The 21,440-nt window shown below is 52.7% G+C and overlaps 5 protein-coding genes across 5 annotated transcripts; 2 read left to right on the top strand and 3 right to left on the bottom strand.

Annotated features, from left to right (window-relative positions):
- Window positions 1–2,967: 2,967 nt before the first annotated feature.
- On the top strand, window positions 2,968–4,533 carry CPAR01_04177 (RHO protein GDP dissociation inhibitor; the record flags this gene model as incomplete). The annotated part of the gene is made up of 5 exons (XM_060488458.1): window positions 2,968–3,064; window positions 3,116–3,219; window positions 3,547–4,236; window positions 4,296–4,344; window positions 4,403–4,533. 5 exons carry the CDS (start codon window positions 2,968–2,970, stop codon window positions 4,531–4,533), a joined length of 1,071 nt encoding a protein of 356 aa, XP_060352664.1.
- A 756-nt stretch (window positions 4,534–5,289) lies between these two features.
- CPAR01_04176 (calcineurin-like phosphoesterase) lies at window positions 5,290–6,374 on the bottom strand (the record flags this gene model as incomplete). The annotated part of the gene is made up of 3 exons (XM_060488457.1): window positions 5,290–5,750; window positions 5,831–6,085; window positions 6,143–6,374. Coding segments are annotated over 3 exons (948 nt in total), but the record flags the coding sequence as incomplete, so codon positions are not given.
- A 2,808-nt stretch (window positions 6,375–9,182) lies between these two features.
- Window positions 9,183–11,655, top strand: CPAR01_04175 (zinc knuckle; the record flags this gene model as incomplete). Its single annotated transcript, XM_060488456.1, has 2 exons — window positions 9,183–9,544; window positions 9,675–11,655. Coding segments are annotated over 2 exons (2,343 nt in total), but the record flags the coding sequence as incomplete, so codon positions are not given.
- Window positions 11,656–12,704: 1,049 nt separating this feature from the next.
- On the bottom strand, window positions 12,705–13,669 carry CPAR01_04174 (cell surface protein; the record flags this gene model as incomplete). The annotated part of the gene is made up of 2 exons (XM_060488455.1): window positions 12,705–13,477; window positions 13,561–13,669. The coding sequence occupies 2 exons, from the start codon at window positions 13,667–13,669 to the stop codon at window positions 12,705–12,707; spliced, it is 882 nt and encodes a 293-aa protein (XP_060352661.1).
- Window positions 13,670–14,913: 1,244 nt separating this feature from the next.
- On the bottom strand, window positions 14,914–15,385 carry CPAR01_04173 (uncharacterized protein; the record flags this gene model as incomplete). Its single annotated transcript, XM_060488454.1, has 2 exons — window positions 14,914–15,158; window positions 15,244–15,385. Coding segments are annotated over 2 exons (387 nt in total), but the record flags the coding sequence as incomplete, so codon positions are not given.
- Window positions 15,386–21,440: the final 6,055 nt, after the last annotated feature.

The raw sequence follows: 21,440 nt of genomic DNA, 5'->3' as shown, positions 1-21,440 counted from the left end.
GAAATGGAAGGAAGAGAGGCGGCCCCGGGACGGGAAGAGCCTGAAGCTGGGCTACTTTTGCGCGCGCAAATTGGAGCAGTAGGTACCTCACCACTCGAGTCTCCAGCAGCGTGTCTCGTCCACCGGAGCGTGTGGCAGCAGCAGTAGTAGAGCAGTAGGTAAGAGAAAGAGAGCTTCACCTCAAACTTTGGGGGTCCTCCTGCTCATTGGGTAAGATTGGAGGGAGGGGTGGAACTGCGGGAAGCGTGACGGCGTGACCCTGACGCGGGAGAAGCCTGAAGGTCGAAGAGCACGTAAAAGGCACTATTGGAACGAAGTATGCGACATAGGTGAATACCTCTGTTGATCGAGACTATAACACTGGAAGAGATGTACCTGTCTATCGCGACTGCCACTTGCCGCATTTGACGACCAGCACTCCCGGCGCTTTCCCCGGAAATGCAGTTAGAACGGATAGATACATCCTGCCAGCTGCGCAAGGTCGGAAGAAAAGTCCCTGACTCCTGAGGAAGGAGGGAAGGAAGATTATCGATGCGAGGGTCCCTTCCTTCTTTGCCTTTACCCGTTGCGTGACCCATGTCGCTTCTTAAGCCAAGCCGAGAGAAAGTTGAGATTTTGACACTTTTCTGTCCCACTGAGCACACGTTTCCTCAGAGAAGCTCTTCAGTCTGCCCCCCCGGTCTGTCCCCAACAATTTTCGTCGCGAACGCGCAGAGCTTTGGACACCCTGGGCGCCGTTCGCAGTCTCCAGCCAAGCGGAGACAAACGAGCCACAGGCCACAGGATTCTAGGTTCTTCAAGCTCGAGAGGGTCCAGTGTCTCTTCTCCCATTTCACCAAGGTACGGAGTACTGAGTGGTCCGTACTGTGTCCGTACTTCTCCAGCATGCCATGCATGGATATCCCCCCTTTCAACTTGGTCGACTTCCTTTCCTTGCACCGAGATTGAAAGCGGCGGCAGCACCAGAGCAAGCAGCGCGGGGGGCCCTTACCCGGCTACGATTGTGCCTGGCAACGGGCGAACTGCAGCTATCCCGCCTTCAGCCCATCATTCGACCACGTTTCCCCCATCCCGTGCATTGCAGTATCTACCTACACAGTACAGTATTAGCTGCAGCAGCAGCAGTCTAATCGATAAGGGAAGAGTGCTCGCTCATGGAAGTCTTGGGTTTGGTTGACACAATAGGAGGTCCATCTTTTCTGTCGCTAGGTGCCTAAGACAGATGAGGCCGATGGCCAGCCTCTAGAGTTCCTCATCTCGCCTAGGCTGAACAGCAAGAAAGACGGATCCAGGAACCAAGTACAATAGGACACTGCTGCCAGAGCAACGACAGTGCCAGGCTTGCTGATATGGTACACGGCGTTCTTGTTGCTGGGATTTTGGATGGCTTACCGGCCAGAAACTACCTATTTAGAACTGCGCAACCGTGACAAGCTGGTACTTGGAAATGGGTGATGCTTCCTGCTCTTTAAGATGGCCTGAATGCTGATGGGATCGGCTTAGTCTTGGTACCCATTACATAAGCCGTTATGTGGATACTGCATAAATGCACGTTGCTCTTCTGTGCATAAATCCCTTGTGTCATAATAATGCAAACCAGCGACAAGACCCAATAAAGAGAAGCTCTGGCCTCCGGCAACGATGCCGCTGCCAGCAAGAAAGCTCTTCAACACTGGCGCACTACGTAGTGCGGATAGCTCATTCTCATGGATGGCCCGCATGAAGCATCTGCCACCTGTCAAGCGCGGACTTACTAGACGATATTCTCACATTGGGTAGTGCGAGTGCTTACCTGAGTGCCAAGGTATTCAAGCAAAGGGGCGCGGGATGAAGTAAGCGGGTGTTCATTCTGTACTTTATTCGCGGTCTCCCGTCTCGAGCAGTGGGGAGTACCGGATTCCTGAAGCTTGTCGATTGTGCCCCTCATCAGGAACCACTCCAGACCGCTCATCCAGCCGATACGCGCAATATCGTGGTTGATATGAATGGATGCTCTCCTCTTATCCTCCCATCCCGTATCGAGATTGGCTGCATAAGACACTTGGAGGGGCAGAAAGCTGCATAGCAACCTACTATGGTAGGTATTTGTATCTGGGTATCTAAGTACCTACACAGCTACTTGGCTCTCCTGCCCGGGGTACTTGGCTTGGGCAATGTGGTACGGTAAGGTCGCACGGCATGATAGTCGTCGAGGGGCGGCAGCGATTCCATTCAATGCGGTTGGATCTTTTGATCTTTGTTTCCTCATCAAAGCTATCGCAAAGCAGGCTCATCAGTCAGCACAGTTGCCTTTGCTCTGACTTCATAATTGCAAGGGGAGGAGATACATAGGATGGTAGGAGGGCTTTGGTGATTGTGCCTGGTTTCGTGTGTGAAGTTCCATCTTGTTCCAGATGTTGGCCAATCAATGCAGGTCCAGACCCAAAGATAATTCGACCAATGAAGTCTCTCGTCCCGTCCAGTCAAGGCCGGTCCTGAATCCATCAGAGCCCACTTTACAGCGCCCACAGTCCCCCAACTGGCCCTGACGCGGTGACGCTTCCCCCCAATGCCCCCCCCCTGCCTCGTCGATTTTTGGCTGGCACTGGCTGGGAAGAAAGCAGACCCAGACTCCCAGACCCAGCCCGACCTGAGCAGAATGAGGGGCAACGGGAAGCGGTGACCTTTGCCGTGCGCTGTTGCTTTGCGGCTTGCCTCGCCTTGACTGGCCGGGGACAAGGCCATGGCCTTACCTCAACTCCATTCGCCCTGACCTTACTACCATCCTACCTTACCTGATCCTCAACTTCTCTCCTCCAGAGTAAACATTGTCACAGCCTTCCAATTTACGGCATCATCACACACCTGTGCTACTTTCCTCCCAAAGCCTCCGATACACCCGCTCCCAAACCAAGCCTCCACAGCTCAAGCTTCAGCTCCAGCTCCAGCTCCAGCTCCCACATTTACCCCACCATCACCATCATCACCATGGCTTCCCACGAGCAAGAGGACACTATGCCCGAGGAGACTCAGGGCTACAAGCTCTCCCAGCCCAAGCAGAGTCTGGCTGAGTACCAGAAGATGGGTAAGTCTTTGACTCTGTATTGATTCTTGATCCCCATTGGGTTTCTTTCAGTTCTGGGTGCTGCTGTTTGGGGGCGAGACAGCTCCAGCTGGGTCCCTTCAGAAATGCCCCTCACACCTTTCTTCACCTTGCCTTGGGATCGGTGTGTGCAAGATGTGAGCCTCTTTCATCTCTGCACTCACCTCGGTGACAGGAGGTGGCATGCTCGACATCCATCTCATGGCACAGTTCACCAAAGAGCCAGCAGGAGAGGGAAGGCACCCAGTTGCTTGCACCTTCCTCACCCACGCCCACACCCATTTTCACACTCTCTCTCGCACTTCACTCACCTTCACCTTCACCCTTGCTGTCTTTCAACCACTTTTTTCATGATCACCATCACCGTTGCCATCACCAACCTCAATTTTCACTTTCTCCTTATTATCACTACGATATCAATACCACAGATACCTTACATGTAATACCCTCTCATTACCATGGAGGCGTTATATAAGGGTATGCGTCGCATGATGCAGAAGCGCAACCATAATAACGCCCTCGCCAACCGGAACTCCATTGAGGTTCCCCCTGTTCCTCTCTCGACTCCCTCGGGATCGCGTCCTCAGTCATTTAAGATGATGGAGGAGAGACATCTTCACCGAGCAAGAGCTCTATCACACCCTGTTCCTCCCAATCCTCCCAACTCACCCCGCCTCCAAGAAAACATGCTCACCCAAGATCTCAACCTGATTCGGGACTTTTATATGTCTCCCCTTGTCGTTAGGGCAGCACATGGTCTGGCTGTTCTTGAGCCCTTGGACCTGGAACAATACGAGATGAGAGACGACCGGCCGACTAACAGCACCACAGACGAGAACGATGAGTCTCTCCAGCGCTACAAAGAGTCTCTCGGCCTTGGCGGCGGCAAGGACCTCTCTGACGCTTCCGACCCCCGTGTCTGCATCATCCTCTCCCTGACCATGGAGTCTCCCGGTCGCGACCCCGTCACCATTGACCTGGCTGCTCCTGGCTCTGAGGCGACCCTCAAGGACAAGCCCTTCAAGATCAAGGAGGGCGCCAAGTTCACCATGGTTGCCAAGTTCAAGGTCCAGCACGAGATTCTCAGCGGTCTGCAGTACGTCCAGGTCGTCAAGCGCAAGGGAATCAAGGTCAGCAAGGACTCTGAGATGCTGGTAAGTCTTCCCTCCCCTCACTTTCATCTCATCACAGTGATGCTGACCGTTATCTATAGGGCAGCTACGCTCCCAACACCGACAAGCAGACCACTTACACCAAGCGCTGTAAGTTTCGCGCCTGAATCAGTGTTGGTTGATGTGGTAATACTGACCCTTTGCACAGTCCAAGAGGAGGACGCTCCCTCCGGCATGCTCGCCAGAGGTCACTACAACGCCATCTCCAGCTTCGTCGATGATGACAAGAAGACCCACCTGACCTTTGAGTGGTCTTTCGACATCGCTAAGGACTGGTAGAGTGGACGAGGCCCCGATGGTTGAATTACACTCTCGCCCTGTCATCTTCATCCTCATCGACCCGAAAAGCTGTCCTGTCTCTCTCGTCTTACAACTTCGTCTTCCGAGTTCGATCCCTTTCCCGGAAGGAGAACGCATGCATCAGCAGAATCGAACTCGATCGCGGGTAGGAGGACATATGTGGTGGAACTCGAGGCAGGCATGCAGGACCAACATCTCACTCGCTCACTCCCAACACGAAGAGAATTCAAGAAGGTCAAACTAGGTCGCGGCCAACACGCAGGAAACATGGGTGATGGGCGAGGCCGATGGAAATTCCCTTTTTGTTCTCTTGCTATACAACAACACACACTCACACAAATTTTGCTCTCAACCTCATACACTGGTTATTGCACATGAAGTCACGATTACAAAAAACAAAACAAAAATTGGACGGTTTAGATGGCAGATACTTTTTTCGTTCTGCTGGGCCATCATCTCTTGTGCCCAAGCTACAAAAAATACAGATCCCTTTGGATCCTCATCAAATGTTCGTCTATGGATCGTCCCGTGGCGTAAGGCGTAAGACGTGACACCTTTTCAATGTACTCTAATTGTGGTGGTCTCGTCCACCTCGCAATTCTGATAATGACCTTTCATAAGGACAGCTCGGTGATGCACCTGAATCGAGGCTCAGACCACACACCATTTTCTTGCTCTTGTATAAATCATCCCCTTCTAATATCGTCTAGGCATCGAATGCAGACTCCAGCCGCGTTACAGAAAGTAATCGGGAAGGGAGTTGCCATCTGCCTGCTTCTCTCCACCACCCAGCTGCATGTCTTTATGCTGGTCATTCTCTGGTGCTGCAGCAAAGACGTTGAAAAACCTCTCGCCGGTATCGCTGACCTCCAGAACACTAGCCATATTTCCACATCGGTAGCAGTAGTTAGGCGCACTCCATACTGTACTCAAGCGATCGTCGTATAAAACTTGGAAGCCCTCCTGGCATAGCTGGTGTGCTCTCAGAATGTGGTCCATATTGTTTACAGCCAAGAATTTCTTGACCACTTGTGCGCCAAAGGTATAGCCAGCTCCACGTGGACTGAGAGAGAACTCGTCGCGCTCGGGATCGGGATCAGACCAGACTAGGTCGGCCATGGGGCCTTCGTGAGGAATTTCGCGGAAACGGTCGATGATTACGATTTGGTCGATGGAGTGAATGGATGGGGAGAGGCCTGGAGCATACAAATTAGCAAACTGTCGATACGGGTAGGTAACGGCGTAGGTGCGCGCGTAGAGATGTAGGCTGTCTTACCGCCGTGGACGCAGAAGATCTTGTCGTTGATGACCACGCTCAAAGTCAGAAAGTCGAACATGTCGGTAAAGTAGTGCCATACGTTGGCGTTTCCGTATTTTCTTGAACATTCGGTATAGAAGCCATAGGACTGGGTGACGCCGCGAGACTCATGGTTGCCTCGAATCAAATGCACGCGATTGGGGTATCGAAGTTTCAAGCACACAAGCAAAGATATCGTTTCGACACTGAACATACCGCGGTCGACGTAGTCTCCTGTTGGGCAGCCAGTCAGTCAGGCTTTGTATTACCAACTTTTGATCCAAAGCGTACCCAGAAACAAGTAGTTGGTGTCTGGACACCAGCCACCAATCTTGAAGATCTCGATCAGGTCGTAGAATTGACCATGGATATCGCCGACGACGGTGACGGGGGCGCGAACGTGAACGACGTTGCTCTCGCGCATCAGCAGCTCTTTCGTTTTGGCGCAAATGGCCTCGATGACGGATTCGGCGAGAAGTTCCCTCTTATATAAGCGCGAGATGCACTCGTCGAGGTCGACGGAAGCTGTAGCAGCACATCGTGGTCAGGGAAACTGCACAACCTGGGGGACAAGAGCCATTCCTACCTGGGAGCCCGGGCATCTTTCACGTAGTGTTATGCGACAGCAGCTGTGAGGCCGGTGGTATCTAGTTGATTTTGGGGTGGAAAAGGTGTAGCAGGACTACAGCGAAGGGTTGTCGCAAAGGTCGGCGGTTCAAGAAGCAGGTCGTCGGAGACCACTTCTACTCAAGAGGCGGGCGATGTGTATTGGGGAGCTTCGTGGTTGTAGTAACATGATCGAGGACGACGTGTCTTTACATGCGAGCTGGAAGCGCGCGGCGGCAGAATGGACAAAGTGGACGAGTTGAAGCGCAGGCTGAATCGACGAAAGATGGGGGAGAAGAGGGGGGGGGTAAAATAGTGCACGCCTGTGTTGGGTGGGCTTTGAGTCGTCAAATAGGACTGGTGGCTCAAGATACCCAGTCGCTCATGGCACAAGAGAGGAAGAGAACGAAGGGAAGCCGTGGCGATGCCCTCGGAAAGAGAGCGTGGTGAGGTAAGCTACCTAAGGCAAGGTAAGGTAAGGGACCTTATTCTTCAGTCGCAGTTGAACATTCTTTTCTGGAATGGTATGGGTGGTAGCTCTGACGGCGGGCAGCGAGAGACGTCATGCTGCAATGGACAGACGACGTCCATCTCAAATTGGAAGCAGCCGGGGGATAAGCTCGGGCCCGGCTGAGAAATCCCATCCAAACATCAGACACTTCACCTGCTCACGTACCTGACCGCGTGCTTACCTAAGGCATAGTGACATGAAGGACGGGATGTGATTGGGCTTGGTCACATGCTACGGCCCCGCATTCAAACCTGGCAGTTGGCAGACACGGCAGGCTCAAGGCGCTTACGTACACATCAATAATTTAGGGGGTTCTTGTTCGCTACAAGCCCCTACCTCAGCAAAAACGCCGCAGAAGCGCTGGGACTGCACCACGGCGCAAGGTGATAAATGGGCAGGAGGGCCACTACTGGCCAAGGAAGCCCCAGACTTGCCAGGTCAGCAGGGGGGGGGGGGCGCGTCCATCAACGGCTGCCCTGGGCTCATATAAAGTCACCTTCCCACCCCTCCGTCAGGTTTGACATGCCGGGTGCGCCCTTTTCTTTTCCTCACCTCACGCAGTTGCGTCTGTACAAATCACCTGCACTACCATTCTGATGGTACTCGTCCCGTTTTCACCGGCCCGACGAGCTTCCCCGTTCATTGTCATTTCTTCCCGCCAGCGGCAGCTTTGGGTCTGCGATTTCCAGAGAGACAACAGAATCTTGGTTGCTATTGCGAGCCCCGGCAGTGGACTGTAGTTCGATACTTTATTTCCTTGGTTGTTTTCAGACGCTTCTATCATTCACACACTGAGAGATGCTGGGCTGCCGACCCCGTCCGTTCAGATCAATTCCTCACCGTCTCCAGGGTTCAAACAGCACCTGATATCCGGATCGTCATAGAAAAGCAGGCACACTCTCCCTTCACCTTGGTTTTCCCTCAAGTTCTCAGGCACCGATATCTCTCTGGTCTGCCAGCTGGTCTTCTTGGATGTCGCGCCCGTCCATCTACCTTGGTCTCCGTTTGAATCTAGAATACCTAGCCTTTCTTTCATTTTTTGTCTTGACCGTTTCATCTTGCTCCTGGTTGAACTCAGATGCCTTGCGCCTCCGTATGCGCGATGGAACAGCATCTAGATGGTCCCAGTTGAGGTATTCGTATCTCTACCTTTTTAAGCCTCGCTCGAACAGCTCCAAATTGCCCTTGAGCGTGGCATAGCATCATAGTCTGCCAATCTAGCCCAATGACAGCAGATGCGAGCTCCTCAACATCTGGCTCATGACAACCTCGAGACTTGAAGACAAACCAGTCCCAGATGTCCCATGAGATTTGTCATGCAGTCAGATATTGCCCCTCTAGATCCTAGTTTCTCAGATGATCTGGATGCACAAAGACAGTGCTTATTTGCTTCACTACTTATGCATGACATACCAGCAGTGTGTTCTTTGATGCTGCAGGCTGCACGTCAAAGTCTGCCCCCCTCAAGGCACAAGGCATGCATCCGTACGACATGCAGCAAATCAAGCTGCATTGTCTGTCAGCTACTTACTGCCTCTCAATGTTCTCGAGTCTAAGCCTGGCTGGACCGTGTCTCCTGCTGTCCTGTCCTGCCCTGAGGCGCCTGCCTTGCGAAAAAAGAAAGCATGCCCCATCCGGCCCGATGAATTTCCGGCCCCTTTCAGCCTTCTGCGCGGAAGGAGTTGCCGTGGGTGTTCAGCTGTGCCTCACTGGGCAGGTGCATTTGCCCCACTTTACGCCTGAGCCTGGGCGCGCAACCTCCGTCCTTTGGTCAACTTCGTCGCGCTTTCCCACAACCTCATCCCAGTTGCCCTCTCTGGAATGAGACAAAGCCCACGATAGTCGCCTGGTTCGGGCCTCGCCATCAAAATCCCTCACTTTGGAGGTTGGACTACGGCTTTCATTACCAACCCATCTCACCTTTCCCTCCATACTTCGGCCATCAGCAGGCGATGCGCCACTTCAGACTGCCTAGGCGCATTCACTAGAGACCTTTGAAGGCTTCGAGGCATCGTCACCTTGATCAATAGACTGCCTGCCATCTCGTGTCTCAGTCAAATCAAGAGACCATCTCATATCCGCCACTACCTGTTCTGGGTTCGCCCATTATCAAGCATCTCCTTCACCTGCTGTAAGCGCAGCCCGAACACCAAGGTTTGCGTCTCTGACTCTCCTTCTCCTTCTTTGCCGAGCACCTTCTGATATATCAAGTCTTCTCTTATCCAGCTCGTGTTGGGAACCTCATCCGAATCATTTCTGCTACTAGTATACGAATACTTTCACCCTTCTCTACTTCTTGTTTTCTTACCGGGCCACTCCCAGCTCATAGATGCTATCCAGTTTCTCGTTACCTTGGTTACGGTAACACTCCCTACACCCTCATTGATCTCCTCTTCCGGGCTTGGGCTTGGGCCAAAGCTGTACGTCGATCCAAGAGCCAAGACACGACCATCATCAACCATGGCCGACCACGCCCCAGGAATGGGGCCGTCCATGAAAGAGCCAAGCTGCATCAATTGTGGCGGCGTTGGCCATTGGGCTGTGGCTTGCCCGGAACCTGTCAGAGCGAAGCCCGCGTAAGTTTCGTGATGCAGAGTCTTGTCGGACGTGACAACAACTGTCCCTTGCTTCAAGTTTGAATCATGGCTGACTCGACCAAAGTGGACTGTCCCGGAAAAATATTTCGAGTGGCCATGATCATCATAGCCGGGGTGGTGAATATCAACCCGGCGGACGCCGGCCGGGTGCTGTTGTGACCAAGTACTCGGCCCCACCAAGCGGCAATCCGATCGTCACTCGCTACGCTCCGCCCCCGGGTCAACCCCATGCTCCTCCGTACCCCGGCCCCCTGCCTTCATATCCTTCATATCCTCCACCTCCGAATGGCTACCCTCCCCCGCCAACAGGGAACTACCCCGGCTATCCCCAATACTCCCCGCCGCCGCCGCCTCCCCCGGGTGCCCACCCACCACCTCCCGCTCCTCCTGCACCATACCATTATCCACCATCTGGCCAGTATGGCGCGCCTCCGCCTCCCGGTCCGTCTGGACTGCCGCCTCCTCCTTATCAACCACCACCACAATACGCTGGCAGTGCTCCTTACCCTCCTCCTCCTCCTCCATCTTACTCTTCTGGGCCTGGATATCATTCCGGTCTTCCACCTTCAGGCGGCCAGTACCCGCCCTCATATAATTCAACGCCTCCGGGAGGCTATCCTCAGCCGCACTATGGGTCTCAACCGCCCCCAACACCGAGTACTTACCCTCCCTCATGGGCGCCGCCACCTCCAGGATATGGTCACCCGCCTCCTTTGCCTGGCCCTCCACGTGCTACACCACCGGGGCTCCCGCCAATTCCTCCTCATAGGAATCAGCCGCCAAGAGACCGAAATGGGCGACATCGCCAAGGGCATAATAATCGAGATCGTTCTCGCCGAAATAAACAAGGCAATCAGTCGAAACGAGAACCTTCACAGCCTAGACCAAAGTCGGAAAATAAAGCCAGACCAGAGCCAACACTGCCACAGCTCGAAGCCGTATCAAAGGCCGTCGAGGCGCCATCAGTCGCGAGCAACACACCTAAAAGCGTAAACATCAACAGTGCTTCAGAACAGGAAGCTGATGAAGAGTACGATTGGGACTGGGAGGAAGAGATGATCTTCAAAGAACTAGAGAAAACCCACCAGCCAGACCCAATTGCTAAGCCGTTACCGGGGCCTGAGGAATACCACGATAATATTGTGTTGCCTCCGGCGTGGAACGCCACTTGGATTCAGTCTCGATTTGCAACAGAAGGCAACCTCATGGAATTTTCGCGGCCGATACGAGAAACCGAGTTCTTCGTCACGTTGCAGTACGATCCAGCATTCTGGAAGTGCCCTGAGGGAAGTGCTCCTCAACAACCCCCTGAGCCACGAGAGAGGCCCAGCACGTTCAAGTCCAGTCGCCTTCCAGGTTTTCCGTCTCTCCCTCCGAAACCTCCTACTCCAGAGAACCGTGAATACCGTCTGGTCAATAATCGAAAGCGGACTTTGGACGATTCAACATACAAGAACCCTCGAGCCAGGGCCGTCCCAGAAGGTGGCGAATGGGCGGATCATCGTCACAAGAGGCACAAGGTTGACTCGCTTCCCGGCTATAATGCCGCCTCACCGCACAATCGGAGATCTAGGGAGGACTCGAGACCGACGGATCGCTATCGTCACCAAAGACCAGAACGCACTGATTCCGATCCAAGCCAGACGCTTCTCTTGTCCTTGGACGAGTCTCAAGACGCTGGCCCATCAAGGCGATTTGAAGACGCGGGACTCCAGGATTCTGGTTACTACAGCTCTCAGAACGTTCGCAGACAGACATCGACCAACAATTTCCAGGAAAGGGGGGCATCACCGCCTATGCTTCATCGCGGAGCATCACGACCAGACAGTCGGCCACATAGTCGACAGGCGTCTCGGTCTCGATCTCGTTCTCGCCACTCCCGCCGCCGTGGATCTCACAGCAGCCATGATGAATCACGTCCAGCTTCCAGGCAATCTGTAGCGTCCTTTGGTTCTGATGCATCGGAACTATCTGCACTAGAGGCCGAGCTCCTCGGCATTGCTCCCAAGTCCAAGGGAGACCGAGATGGCAAGCCGGATGGAATGAAGATGCGTAAGCGCGTCACTAAAGTTGATTCGGCTTACAGGTAAGTTTTCTTTCAATGGCTATCGTTTTTTCTTTCTTTTTTTTCTTCTCACTAACCCGGCATCGAAGTCGCCGATGGTGATTTTCTCCTTAGCTTCCATCCACAGGGGCGCACTTTCATGATTCAGCAAAAGCATAACATCTGGGTGTATCATCAATGCTCTACCCGTAAACAACGCAGACAGTTTCTGCGCAATTGTTCGCATCGTTACACTCTAAATGGCAGCAGCCTAGAAATAGAGGCACCGCTATAATACATGACAGTCTGGCGGCATAGCATCAAAATCCGGCGTTGGGATAGAGTGAACCTGGCGGCCGAAGATTGGATCTTCGGCCTGGGGAAGGGCGTCATGTGGGTAGAATACTCGTTGAATGATTGACTATCATCTCGTTTCTTGCAATAGACACCTCCCGTCCATCTCTTTCTTTCTCAGTACATGTATGGCCGAGAGAGGCATGCGAATGGCCAGGCCAAAATCAAATTCACAAGAGAACCACAATGTTTCCTCCACCGCTATTGGTCAAAAGTGTTTAGTTTCCTGTCCGCCTGACACAAGTCCGGTGTCAAGTCATTGCAAGACCGAGCAGAAGGGATATGGCCTGTGCATCAGAAGTCTATTCAGCTTCGGACGAGGGCAGTGTTTGCCTCAAAGCGTTGCCTGATTAGTATCCTCGGGTCATTTTGTCTGTTCGACTTTAAGCATCTGCCTTGCCGGGTGATGGAAGTATCGGCGAAGAGGTCTGACTGTCAGGCTGACGAATAGTGATGTTTGTTGTGTTGACATTGTCACATAGGATCACATCACAGCGAGAGTGTAGAAGAGATTTTTCAAACTCCGATCGGCGTCAATTGCCTATGGAAAAATGACGACCTAATAAGAAAAATAGTATGTAGGAAATAAAGAACGGCCGTTTCCAAAAAGCTCTATACCCAAGTCTGGAATCCACCAAGCCTCAGAAGTCCCTGACTTCCTGCAGCGTCGATCGAGTCCTCCAAACTCCCAGGTTTGACACACCGAGAAGATCCTCATCAAAGAATCGCTGGACGAGCCGCTTATGCGCGGTTGTTGAGCTCCATGCGCTTCTTGAGACGGTAGGCGATGGCGCGCTTGCGGCCGGCGGCGGACTGGGTGAAAGCAGCGGAGCCACCGAAGGGGCCGGCACCAGCACCGTTGCGGACACGGACGACGCAGACGTTGGAGGCCATGCCGACCGTACCGTCGCAGGTCATGCCAGCGGGCATCTGGACCTTGATGGGGAAGTCGGTGTTGGTGGCAAGGGACAGACCCTGAACGCCGAGGCCCGGGACGTCAGTTGTGACCTGAGCGCTCTGGAATGCCTCCTCCTTGGTGCCGCCGGAGGTGCCGTCGACGTCGGCGGTCATAGGACCGGCGCCGTCCTGGTTGATCTGGCGGAAGGTCATGGAAATGGTGCCATCATCGGCGGCGGTGGGCATGCCCTGGGAGGCACCCATGCCAGCAGTGGCGGCGACGCGGGCCTCCGGGGGACCGTTCTGCTTGTTGCCCTTGTTCTTGCCACCGCCACCGAAGAGGCCGGCGAGACCCTGGCGAGCGTACAGCTCGGCGCGCTTCATGTTGGGGATGTTGTCCTCGACACCAGTGCCAGATGCGGCGCCGTTGTTCTTGGGGGCGGCAGCACCACCCATGAAGTTGTTGACCATCACGGAGGCGTCAACGGGGCCGTTGCCCTGAGTGCGGCCAAGAGGGCCAACCTCACCGGAGGCGATCTCGCGGTCACGGATGATGGCAGTGTCGGCCTGAGAGCCGCAGCCGTTGGAGGAGCAGTCACGGGGAGTTCCATCAGCGACTGAAAGGTGAGTAAGTTAGTTATTCATGTGTAGGTATGTGGAAGAGCAAACTATGTTGCTCAGGAAAGTGGTAAAAGCTTACTGGTGAGACCGGGCATGGTGACGCCGTTGGCGCCCTCGACGGACATCAGCGTGCCGTGAGCAGAGACGGTAGCAGCCAGGGCGGCGACGAGAAGCGATTGGGAGCGCATTTTGAATGAGAGATTCGAGCTTGAGGAAACTAGAGTGAATCGGAGTTGGTTTTAGAGATTAAGAGATCCTATTCGTGAAGAGCCACCGGGGCTGAGATAGGTAAGGAAAGTGGAAAGTGTGAAGAAGTGAAAGGCTTGCTTTGTTGATGCTGTGTGATGAGGTAGGGAAAAAGGTTAGATGTGATGGTGTGGACGGGACTGTTATATAGAAGGTCTCGACTGGACTTGCTTGGCATTCCATATCATAGTCAGGGGAGACGAATTTGACAAATTCCTTGGGTTGAGATGGGACGGATTTTGGGTGGGAGGTTCGGAATCAGATCGTTCCATGCTGGACCACCGTCGTAGCAAGCAAAGCAACGAAGCAGTGCGGTGTAGGCAGAGACAAGGCAAGGCCAGGCGGGTGGGCAAGCAAGCATGTAGACGATGAGGTTCCAGGGTCTGTTCTCAGCTGAACCTCACCTCCTTCTCCTCCTCCCATACACGCGCACTCATACGTACACAGAGGTACATTAGCGGCAAGGAGAGACATAGACTCGCCCTTGCCGGCCTACCTTGCATCCCCGATCAGACCTTGCACCCTGCAACCCTTCGTTAGTGTCAGTGTGTTCCCAATGGCTAGGACCTTGAAGCCGTCAGTTGAAGTCAACCTCAAGCATGGCTCGGTATCGCGTCGGCTCAAGCAGCATAGGGAAACAAGAGGAGGGGCGTGAGTGGGCTGGCCGGGGGCGTGTGAACCTCGGATTCTGTCCTTTGATTGACTTCCCAGCTGAACGCGAGGAAATTGGAATTGTGAAAACCCTTCACCGTGATTCAACCAGGTGAAGTTGGGACGACAAGACCACGGCGACGTCGGAGGCGGGTCACTGGACGGTAAGCGTGGACATGCGATACGAAGGAGGCTGGGGTTTAGAAGTTGAAGCATCACAAACGGATCGCCAAGAGGCAGCTCAGAGCAAATCGCATCTACGTTGCTGGAGTCGTCTTCCAGAAAGAGAGACGTGGAAGCGTCCCGAGAATCCACCCGCCCACATACAGATCCTGGGGGTGCTGCTAGGCTTGGATGGGTTGGGGCTACTGCGCCTCGTTGCCCTTGTTAAGGTAGTTGCTGCGCGCGTGCGTGTTTGGTGGTGTACGGCGTGTTTAGGAGACGGAATGATTTGAGTGGTGTGCAGTTTGGATATGCGGCGAGGGGCTCGCGATGTGGAGGATGCGCGAGGATGTGTCGATGTGCTGCCGGGTTGCTAGCTCGAGGCTCGAGGCTCGAGGGGGAGAGACATTGAGGGACGATGTGTGGGATCATTGGGATGTGAAGTTAGGTTCTCGGGTGCATGAAGCTTGGCGAATCTTTGCTCGCGAATCTGTTTCAGTGGAGGTCTTGGCGACGAATGGCCGTGCTGTGCCTTGAAGTTGATTTGAGTGACGATGTGAGAAGAACACAGCAACTCAGGGACTATGGAACTCTGCCAACTCAGGAACACGCGCGTAGCTTGTAGTCAGCAAGTCAGGTTTTAGGTGTAGGGGACGCACGAGAAGAGACAACCAGAGTTCCGATTGGTTCAAGAGTCAGAAACTTGATGCAGCCTTCTTACGGTAGCCAAGAAGTTTACGGTTTCGGTGATCGGACTGGCATGCTTGGGACCTAGGGAAGATCTGGAGTCGCCAGGCCAGAGGTGAAGGGGAGATCTTCTGTGGCCTACCGCTACGGAATGGAGTATCTAACGTGATGTTCGCAGGGACTCTCGATGCGCAACCGTTGAGCTCCGTCCGCTAAGCCTTCGAGGACCCGTTTATTTCCCCTGGCTAAAAGTCTTGGTAGGAAGGATTTGTATCGCCTCAGCCCTGAAGCAGGCCTCAAGAGTCTCCGAGTCCAGGCTCGGAAACGCTGGTCTACGTTTGGGAGTCAGGAAGTGCGGCCGTTGCCCTGGCCGTGTGTACGGGGAGAAGTACTTTTCTTTGGTTACGGAAGACATGCCATGGTTGGCGGTGATTGTGGTTTTACGCTTGATTAGCTGGCGCCGGATGCATCTCAAGACTGGTAGCCCTCTCCACATCCGGGGTAAGTAGGTAGTTAGAGAGACACGGTCTCGGGGTGTTCGAATAAGCCTAAGATGAGATCTGCTGATGCCGCTGCAGCCTAGGACAGCGATTTTGGAGTGTTCGTGTTCCTCCGGCGGGCGATCACCCGCGATGTGCGTCCGCGATATGCACCCGAGTGGTGCGAATGGAAGGTTTGCCTGTCGGCACCATGGTATGACTATCTGTTTCTATGAATCAAGGAGGGGTCTATGGTGAGCAGAAAACCTTGTGGTAATGAGGTTGCTGCGTGGTGACGAACAACGAGCGAAGCAATGCATGAGAGATCGACTCAAGATCCCGCCGTTGTAGCCTGCACTAACGCGAGGAGCAAACGATAGAACGCGGCCTGCAGCAATGGAAGCTTTCTAGCGGGCTTGGAGGGCTGTATGTCAACCAGAAGTGATGCAGACACGCTCTCTGTCTGTGGCTCCCCTTTCTGATGGGTGTTGTGTTGTGACAGACAGCTCAGTGTGGTTGTCAGTGCTCCCCCTTCCCCATAACGGTGAGTCTGACCTGAGGTGGCCGTGTGACCAAAGGAGAGCGGAAGAGCGTCCGAGTTACGTCAGACCGTGCGAGAGATACAGTTGTTTCTTCAACGTGGTGGCTAGGAGCTAGTGTGACTCTGCGAGTAAGAACGTAAGACAAGCATCATTCGCAAAGACACGGAGAAGCAGGCCCGGCCTGAGACTGACGCGAGCGTTTGTGTTCGGAGAATTACGGCGGGAAGAAGACTAGGAGACTATGTACGGAGTAGGGGGGCAGCAGATCTCATCACCTCAGCCAGGCGTGGGCGTGGCAGGGGTTGTAGGTGAATCAAGGATAGCAACGTACCGAGGCCCCCTGCTTGAAGCTTGAAACGGGAACCAAATTTAGAGGCAAAGCTTGGACTGTTTAAGCTCGTGGCGCTCGTGGCATCCGAGGCAGCGGACAGCCAACTAACGCCTCTCGAATCTTGATAGGCTCTCCAAGAGTCCTGCACATGGATGTACGTGTAATTATCTACATACTTACATACTTAGGTAAGGTAGCAGAAGCATGTTGATGCAAGTGTGTATGGAGTACCTACATCGAAGTGTAAGTGTAAGTGTCTGCACAACGTACACGTTTCCTCCGCGTCATCAAACAAATATGCTTAATTGTGCATGGCAGTAGTCTTGTCTCTGCTTGGGCCAGTCCTACTTTACCTAACCAAGTTGGTTGATTGCTTTCTTTCTGACCTTCGTTTTCGGCTTCCTTCCCGTGCCTGTGCTTGTTCCTGGTGGCTCTCTTATTCCCCGACCATACTCCATCATCCACGACTAATGCAGGCACAATGCTAAACCAATCTGTCATCCCGCAACTTTAACATAACCCGCCCTTGGCGCATCTTGTCTTCAGTCAGTTCAGCCTATTGACTTTTTCTCACAACTATACACGGGCTACTTCATGCCCTATGCTACCTTGCCATGGAACGATTGCTTGAACTTCTTTCCAAATCAATACGGTGCAACTGCCCGTTATAGTATCTCGCTTTCGTCCCTTTAGCCCCTGAGCCCCTCGGGATGGTTCGCTCCCATCCTCACTCTGTCTTCACCTTTCTGTGCCAAGACGGTTCTAGATTTAGCGCCACCTCTCCTTCGGCACAGCCATGGCGAAATGGCCCAAATGGTAGACAGCCCGCCACTTGACCCTCGTCACCCGTAGATGGGCTAGCCCTGCTCCCGGTGGCTGACATGACATGTGGCTCCCGTCCGCTCTGACATGCCACCAGCAGGGGCAACACGTCTCTCAGACCTCTTCTGTGACAACCTTGGTACACCTGGGCAGACGCTGCCGGTCAACGGCAAAATCAAACTTGGGATAGATGTCTGGGCCACTCGCCCTCCGCGACCTCTAGCGCGCTTCTCACGTCCGCGACGGCAAGGTCACACACCTGCGATCTCCAGCCTTGTCGCTCACCGAGCTAGCGAGAAATCCGCAACGTTTGTAGGCCGGCATTGATGTTTCCCCGACCAACAGAACATCGGTCCGCGGCGATCGATCTCATCATTCAGATTCCTCTTCACCTTGCCTCAGCGCGGATCACGATGCCTCCGTTTCCTGCCGTCTCTTCGAGGGGCTAACCGGTTTCCATCCCTACGCCCCTTGAATTTCCTGATTGGTAAGTAAATAATTTGTCGCTGCTCGCCGATGGAAAGATCCTTGACGCACCCTGGCTTCTTGATCATTCTGTAGTCCCTTCTCCAAACTCAGGCTCTTGGGGCCTTGGGCAGAACGAACTATCGAACCAAAGCCAGTCGTTGACTGATTCCAGGCACAGTTGCCAGGTTGGCCCGGGTTTGCCTTCAGACAACTCTACAAGGACTATGCAAAATCCGACGAAATGATTTCAATTCCTATGGTTCTGCCAAATAACCTCCACGGAGGTCCCTGGTCAGTACAACCCATCTCCCCTTTAACCCTATTCGCCCCAAACGTTCCCTTGTCTGACATTCGTCCCTTTGTCTAGCATCGTTCCCCTTCTTTGGCGAGTGTCGACGAATGCGAGCGTCGAGAAGACGAGATGGCCTAGCTGTTGACCAACTCCTTGCCATCTCATTACCGCATCATCCTTACACTCCAGCTTACCGGTGAGAACGTGAACAACGAGCAAATTGAATTTATGTTCTGCCAATCGCTGTGTTCTCCGACATACCTTAAGGTGCTGATTTCAGCTTCCTGCACGCCCGTTCCAACTTGCATTACCGATATCCTTTCATCATTCGCTGACGGCGGTATCTTGACCAAACAGATGGCATCTGTGCCCACCTTTGGCTTCAGACCGAACGTCAAACGCGTCGTATTATCTTAGAAAGCGACACCGAGTTTGAGGGTCGTGGAGTAAAACTAAGCCGGGCTGGACAAGGTGACTACTGCGCCTGGTTATGCTTAATCACCTCATACACAGAGACCCCGGAGCTGAATGGGTCTGACAGCAATTTGTCAATTTGCGGTGCCATCTCAGAGAGCGGTTCAGATGATTTGGGCAATGGAGAAAGCTCGTGCAACGTTCGTCCACAGCGGTCATTTCCCGGGTAACCTCGCATGCGGTATGAGTCTCTCGCTGTCTCGCGGCTTCTGAGACGACGACTGATGGTGATAACCTGGTCGCCGCTTCTATTCCTGGCCTCGCAACCCGAACAAGCGTCAGGCTGTCTCTGATTGGAACTATTGGATGGCCTCATAGGCCCATCAGTCTCCTTGCTTTGAAGTACTCGTTTTGTCCCCTATTCACTCCTCTCCATCTGGACTTCATTTCATCCTCAACTGTCGCTCGAACCAATGCTACGCTGATATGAAATTGCTTGAGACCGTCTGTCATAGTATTCAATTTTCGCACTGCTAATTGTCAGACTTCATCTTTTGTGATCTAACTGCGATGCATGCCATGGGCTCGCAGGAGACGTTGGGAGTTACGGATGTAGCTCTTGGCTCCCCTGCCGCCTTTCACTTGCCGAACGAATACGAGTACGTTGTAAAAGAAATTGTAAGAGAGGAACCAAAGCTTGTGTCGAATACTGGTTGTCAGAGTGATTATCCAATGTATAGTACCGTCACCTCGGATACCTTACAACCCTCTCAATCACGGTGTCTCCATCCCACCATCACTTCATACAAAGTGTTTTCATGGTGGCAGCCTTCGGAGGTGTCGGTCACGTTCTCGACGCTAGTTGGTCCTTCCTTTACAGCTTCTAGGCGAACGGACACAAACTTCGAAAATCAAATTGGTGAAACGAACCCCTATAGTTTCAACCTTCCCCACTTGCGGAGGAGCGTATACAAATCCCCAGGCGGTTCTCCGGTTTCGACTTCCATCCTGTTCAACTTCGGGACGATTGCCCAGTGAGCTGTAATACCGAACCCAGACCGGCTGAAGGAGCCGAGGCCGCTGTGCGCCCGTTGCCAAGACTGCTGCTGTGGCGTTGAATCTGATTTCATGAGAGTCTGGTCTGGTGGAGAGGGGCATAGTACTTCATCTGTGAAATGCCGGTATGTAAGGCGCAGGTATCAGAGGTAGCCTTTCAAGGGAAATTTGACATTGCTGTTAGACTCGAGTCATTTGTTATTCTCTTAAGACAGCTGCTTGATTGTCGTTGATCGGTTTCTGTGCTATCTATCTTTGAGACTAATGGTATTGGCGAATTATAGATCGACGTTGCTTTCCATCTCTACTTCTCGTGCGGAATCTCATGACTCCTCGCCAATACCATTGAACGCGTGCTGGGCAGCTTGCTTGGTGCGTCAATGGTGTTCCAGGCGACGCAGACTTGAGCTGCCCACTTTCTACCGTCCTAGCTTGACAAACATCCAGGTGGCAAACTAAATATTGCGGCAAACTTCTAACCAGCTTTTTGTTGAGTTGACCGGTAAGCTAGACTCATGTTATAAGTAGATATCGAATCGAATGGCCATCCAAAATAAGAGATTAATCTGATACATCATACTTATAAGGTGACTAGCAGCGCATGTTTGGTCTTGTGCTCAATCCTCCGATGAATGCTCAGAATCGATGCCACCTTAAAAGTCGCACATTATCGCCATTATCTTCTTTCTGAACGTAGTTACGATTGTAGTCATCTTTTGTCTGGCTCCTGTTCAGGGCCAAGTAGCCAGGGTTGATTGCTACTCTTCGGATTGAGCTTTCAGCATCGTAGGCGTGCATGTGTGGAATTCTCGGCAAATATCTTTAGACTTGACCCTCAATATCATCCAGGGCTCAAGGTATCATGTTTAAGGATGAGTAAGATGCTGATTGCTAAGGGTTCTTAGCACATGATCTGAAATACTGGCAGACTCCTTAAATATCCACATGATATCAATGGATTTGAAGATGAAGCCTGTGCCTGATGATCTTTGGCATTCGAATTGAGGTACCTTCCAATGCAGTGTTAGTTCTGGACGAACTTGAAGTCACCGCTACTCTCAAATGCTTCCTGATGAATAACAACAAGGATTTAGCATGCTGTCATGCGTTGCTAGACAGAATGAGATCGCGTGCTCGTATGGTCTCTCACGACTTGATGCTCCAGACCCTGGTTTCTCTTAATAACGTGACGGCGTATTGCGCGTTGTGCATTACGAAATCCAGAAATATTCACTCCAAGTCAAAGCTAATCATCTGTTTTCATTGGAGGGGACCAAACACGATTACGTTTCTTCGGAGTGAAGTTGAAGTATATGCTGTTTGTGTGACTACACTCAAAGGAGGGGGGGAGCAAGGATCAAAGTGTGCAACTCGACTGAAGTCATCGAGCTGGATCAAAAATGTATTGATTTTATTCGGAGTGAGCTCGGCTTGGATTACGTTTATAAAACTGGTTATTTCAAATGGAAACCGCAAGAGTAGAGGTTAGGTAATGGAAATCCGCGATCTCGCTTGGCATGCCTCTTGGCCACTATAACCTGGTGGACGATGCTACGATTCTCCAGATGATTCAATAACGAGAGATATCTTAACTCCTGGGGAACCACTAATTGTTGGATTTAAAGGGTTCTATGAATCACACAAGAAATTCCGAATTGCTTTCTGACGTCTAACTCCATCACAGGCCCGCAGCCACGACCTAACTGTCTGTCTCCGATCATATGACATCCAAGATAACAAGATCACCTTAAGAAGAGACTGGAACCTCTCACAAAAGCATGCTTTTACTGTTCCCCAGTTTCAACCAGA

Source organism: Colletotrichum paranaense, assembly GCF_030867605.1.
Source record: "Colletotrichum paranaense strain IMI 384185 chromosome Unknown Scaffold_3.1, whole genome shotgun sequence".
In the NCBI taxonomy this organism is placed as follows: Eukaryota; Fungi; Ascomycota; class Sordariomycetes; order Glomerellales; family Glomerellaceae; genus Colletotrichum; species Colletotrichum paranaense.
Note: the sequence above shows the minus strand (reverse complement) of the source record. Positions and strands in the feature narration are given on the sequence as shown.